Source organism: Nicotiana sylvestris, chromosome 9 (assembly GCF_000393655.2).
Source record: "Nicotiana sylvestris chromosome 9, ASM39365v2, whole genome shotgun sequence".
NCBI lineage: Eukaryota > Viridiplantae > Streptophyta > Magnoliopsida > Solanales > Solanaceae > Nicotiana > Nicotiana sylvestris.
Window position 1 is genome coordinate 25,530,466 of NC_091065.1, and position 4,984 is coordinate 25,535,449.

The following is a 4,984-nucleotide window of genomic DNA, read 5'->3' on the forward strand; positions in this document are numbered from 1 at the left end:
AACTGTGTCTCTAATTTTTGGTTCAATTTGTAATTGTCATAAATAGATCGAAGTCGCAAACAGTCCCAAAATTTTTGTAAGAATTTAAGGAAAGCTCTATCGAGGTATGTATGGCTAAAACCCCCTCTTCTTAGAAATTGAGCTCCGATGGTGTCTATGCAAATGTGGTAAGACTAAAATTTGATTGATGTATTGATTGTTATTTCACATGAATTGATTTTGCAATTATATATATATATATATATATATATATATATATATATATATATATATATACACACACATAAAGGTGTGCCTCAATGTGTGCAACGTACTATTCTAGATATTTAAAGATGTGCGAAGAATATGAACCATGTGTTGAAATGCCTAGACTTCAAGTCAAGTTTAAACGGAGATTGTTATGCCAAAACTATGTGAAGTCTTCTCTATGCTTACAACTTGAATTGCTCTTGTATGTGCCTATTATCTTGAATTGTAAGGTTAATGTTGAAAGTGGAAATGATGTGAAATATGGGGAAAAGAGCTTGAGTTGTGATATGGCCCTAAGTGCCTATGAATTGATATATGTGAAATAAAGATTGAAATGAGACTATAAATGAAAAAGGAGCAACGTCTAGGTAAGACGGCTTAGCCGGTCAGGTCGTGATCGGACACCATGTTGCACATATGGTGGTATTGTACTGATATTGAATTCCGAAAAGTGATAATGAGATTGTGATTGCGGTACATGTGTCAAAAGAGGCAACCTAGCCAATCGGGTCGTGATCGGACTCCGCTCAAGAAAGCGGTGGTATTGTGAATGATGATGAACAGTATTAAATGCCCCAACCTAAAGCTATGGAAATTATGTGAAAGATATGATTCTTTTATTTGATGATATGGTGTTCGGTTAAAGCTTTTGATTGTCCCTTGTGATTTTCTTGTTCTTGTATGATAGTTCTTTCTAATAAGATGGTGTTTAGTTATACATACTAGTACTATTCCATGGTACTAACATCCCTTTTTCCGGGGGCGCTACATTTTTGAATAAATGTAGGTTGTTCTATAGCGAACAGTGTCAATCGTAGGTAGCGGAGTATCCTCCTCTCAGAAATTTTGGTGAGCCCCTTTTCTTCCAGGGGTTATGTTGTACATCTTTTGTTATAGATTACCACTTTTGAGGTATATCCGGGGCCTTGTTGCCGGCATTATCATAATTGTCTTTTATATCCTTAGAGGCTCCGTAGACGTTGTGTGGGTTACGTACGGATATTGGATGGGTCACTAGACTATGTTGTAATTCTAAACTCTTGTTTTCTATAAACTGTAAGTGTATGGAATCTTGGAAACTTAACCATGGTTTAAGGTTGTGATATAAAATGAACTAACAATGTTGAATGTACGATCCTTCATATTGTCTAAATAAACAAAAGCATATTTTCCTTAATCATATTGAGTTGGGTAGAAAGTGTTTAATAAGGCTTGCTCAGTTGGGTTCACTCGATTAAGTGCTGGTCGCGCCTCCCGAGGTTGGGGTGTGACACAAGCGCTTCTGCGCTTCTGGGTCGCTTTACATTTTTTAGCTGAAGCAATCGCTTCTGCTAGTTGTGTTGCTTCAGTTAGGTAAAAGCAACGGCTTCTCGCTTCGCCTCGCTTCTCGCTTAAAGTTATGAAGCGCTCTCTTTTCTAAACACCGCGTCTGCCATGAGCCTAAGTTCACCTGAGTCCTCATTGTTGTCTTCTTTTATGGCCATGAAACACATATTACAATTTCTTCATGATCAGATTCTTCTTCATCACTCTAAGCTCCAAAAGACTTCTTCTTTTGAACATTTTTTCTTAGTTTCTTTTTCAGTTCAAGGCATTCGGCTTGAATGTGTCCATGTTTTCCACATTCATAGCATTTTCCATCATTTTTATCATTATCATTGTTCATCCTTCCTTTTCTAAAGTTTGATTTACCTCTCTTGCTATTTCTGTTTTTCCTCATCATGCTTGTCATAACTTTGGAGAGAACAGCTATGTTTTCATTTTGTTCTTCTCCTTCCTCTTCTTCCTCATTTTCTGGTTCTGCTACAGTTGCTTTGAATGCAACTGTCTTCTTTTTTTCTTGTTGAATCTGCCCGTCTAAGTGTGTTTTCTCAAATACAATTAGATTACCTCTGAGTTCATCATAGGATATTTTGTCAAGATCCTGACATTCCAAGACAATGACTTTGGGTTGCCAAATTGTGGGAAGACTTCTCAGAATTTTTCTCACCTGTTATCCGCTTTTGATTGGTCTACCAAATGATTTTAAGTCTCCAAGGATTTTGTTGAACCTGGAGAACACTTCCTCTACTGATTCTCCATCCTTTATTTGAAATAATTCATAGTCTCAAACTAGGAGATTTATCCCGCTTTCTTTCACTTTGTTGGTTCCTTCATATGTGACCTCTAATTTACCCCACATCTTCTTTGCAGTTTCGTAGCTTGATATCTTTTCATATTCTTCTCCACTAATAGCATTGTACAACAAATTTTTTGCCTTAGCATTCACTGTTATAACAGCTGATTGTTCTTCAGTATACTCATCTAAATCAAGAGGAACAGATGATACTATGACTTGACCATTGCCATCTTTCTTTGGTGGAATTGGAAGATTTCCCCTTCTGATCACGCGCCAAACTTTAATATAACATAGTGTAAGTCTTCATGCGCACTTTCCAGTGAGAAAAATGTTGACCGTTGAAGTGTGGGGGCCGTACCTGAGAGGTTCCTTCTTGAAATAATGCTTCAACAACTGTATCTGATCCCATGATCTTTTCCTCACTTTCTGTTAAGCAAAGTTCATGAGCCTTTCTCTGATACTAATTGAGAGTACAAAAGGGGAAGGTGGGTGAATTGTAACCAATTTAAAAACCTTAGGTGACTAAGTGTAAGTTTAGCCGACTAGACTTTGCACAGCGAATGATTTCAGAGGAAATGAACTAAATGAATAGAAAGGTAAAGAAGAGACAATAGTTTTTATACTGGTTCAGTACCGGTGTGGTACCTACTTCCAGTTTCCTTGGGTCACAAGGGTTCTCTTAGATCTTTGATAAATGTTTACAGTAGTGATGATTTTAACGTTCACCACCAACAATATACATAAACAATGATTTTCAATGTTGACACAACTCTCGTTTTGTGTTCTAACTCTTCTTATCTTTTGTGACACTTGTAGACTCAAGAATACAATGTTTGTACTAAGAACTAGAAAGGCTTCAAACAGATGATGTAGTTGTGCGCCTTTGAATGTTCTTCTGCTTCTTCCTTTATAGCTTGATGAGTCTTCTGCTTCCTTGTCATCTGGGATTGTATTGCAGCAATTCTAGGAGTCCTTTCCTTGTGAGGCATATACATCTAAGAGAAAGACCCAAGGGTAGCCTTTTGAATCTAGCTTGAAATGGTATCTAGATTCATCTTTATTCTTAATGAATTGCTTCCTTCATTCCTCCTTGATTTGAGATAATCTTGGTGAATTACTTCCTTCGTTCCTCCTTGACTTTAGCTTCTGCAGAATCTTCTGGATTTGATCTCCGGCCGTGATTAGCTCTCTTCACATTCTTGTGTATTTGAGAATCTTTAACAATGCTGATTGATTGACTTTCCTTCTTTGTTCTTAGGCTGATTGATTTATTTTCCATGTACAGCCAAATTCAAAATACATAGCAGTTGAGTAGGATCTTCTTTCATTCTATCAACATTTTTTCCTTCTTTTTTACATACAAGAATATATCATTAGTCAAAGATTTTTTGGATTATTGATCATTATTAAAATTCTAAACATAACGGTGTGGCCCTTCAGGATTCAAGTAGTGCTAATATGATGACCCAAAAGGTCATCTTTTGTTTTAGAACTCGATTCCTTTTTCTGGGGCCTTAAAAAGCTCATTTTATCCCTCCTCGATTTGTGTGCGTAGTCCGGACGTGCTTCTGAAAAGCCTTTATGTGGAAAATTGAATAAATAATAATTTTTTGCCTGAAAGGTTGATTTTAATTGACTTCGCTTAACGTTTTGGGTAGATAGACCCGGACCCCTATTTTGACGGTCCCGGTGGGTCCGTAGTAAAATATGGGACCTAGGCGTATTCCCGGAATGGAATTCCGAATTTGATCTTGTTGGTATCGGGCTCGTATTTTGGTTCCGGATCCCGGTTCAAGTCCGTTATGATATTTATATCTTATTTGTGAAATTTGGTGAGAAACGGGACTGATTTGGCGTGATTTGGACCTTTGGTTGAAAAGTTAGAAGTTTCAAAACTTTCTTGAAAAGTTCATGCAATTTGGTGCTAAATTCATAGTTCTAGGTGTTATTTTGGCGATATGATCGTGCGAGCAAGTTCGTATGATATTTTAAGACTTGTGTGCATGTTTGGTTTGGAGCCTCGAGGGCTCGGGTGAGTTTCGGATAGGCTACGGAATGAAACATGGACTTAGGAACGTTGTTGGCGTTCCTGCTCTGGTGATGGCCTCTGATCTCGCAATTGCGAAGCCTGACAGTGTTGCAATTGCGAGATACTCATCGAAATTGCGAAGAGTAGCTAGGCCAAGCAGAAAATCTTAGCATTTGCGAAGTAAGGTGGGGTAAGCAGTGATCGCAAATGCGATATTTTGGTCGCTTTTGCAAAGAATTAAGTTTGCAATTGCGAAGGCAACAGAGGTGTGGGGCTCCTCGCATTTGCGAAGCTCGGGTCGCAAATGCGACATCTGCAACTGTGTAAAAGGGACTTAGACGAGATTTTTCATTCATTCTCCTATTTTTCAAAACCTAAACCTCAAGAGGCGATTTTCCAAACACTTTTTCTTCCCCAAATCATAAGTAAGTGATTCTTAACTCATTTCTTTCATTCTTTTACTTCTTTTTACAAGATTTCATCCTAGAATCTAAGGTTTTTTATGGTGGCATTGGGGATTTTTGGGTAGAACTTAGGAATTTTGAAATTTGGGGATTTAGACCTCAAATTGAGGTCGGATTCCAAAA

At 37.7% G+C, this 4,984-nt stretch overlaps 1 protein-coding gene across 1 annotated transcript; it reads right to left on the reverse strand.

The window, feature by feature from the left end:
- Nucleotides 1-1,780: 1,780 nt before the first annotated feature.
- Nucleotides 1,781-3,647, reverse strand: LOC138877357 (uncharacterized). The gene is made up of 3 exons (XM_070156961.1): nucleotides 3,487-3,647; nucleotides 2,390-2,630; nucleotides 1,781-2,173 (listed from the first exon to the last, which is right to left on the reverse strand). Exons 1-3 carry the CDS (start codon nucleotides 3,645-3,647, stop codon nucleotides 1,781-1,783), a joined length of 795 nt encoding a protein of 264 aa, XP_070013062.1.
- Between the last annotated feature and the right edge of the window lie 1,337 nt (nucleotides 3,648-4,984).

Excerpts from the sequence above, each read along its gene's own strand:
- LOC138877357 (XM_070156961.1), bottom strand. The coding sequence starts at position 3,647 with ATGGAAAATAAATCAATCAGCCTAAGAACAAAGAAGGAAAGTCAATCA. Across the intron at positions 2,631-3,486 it reads GTCAAGGAGGAACGAAGGAA|AAGGGGAAATCTTCCAATTC; the intron begins GTAATTCACCAA and ends GCGCGTGATCAG. Across the intron at positions 2,174-2,389 it reads CATATGAAGGAACCAACAAA|GATCTTGACAAAATATCCTA; the intron begins GTGAAAGAAAGC and ends TTGGAATGTCAG.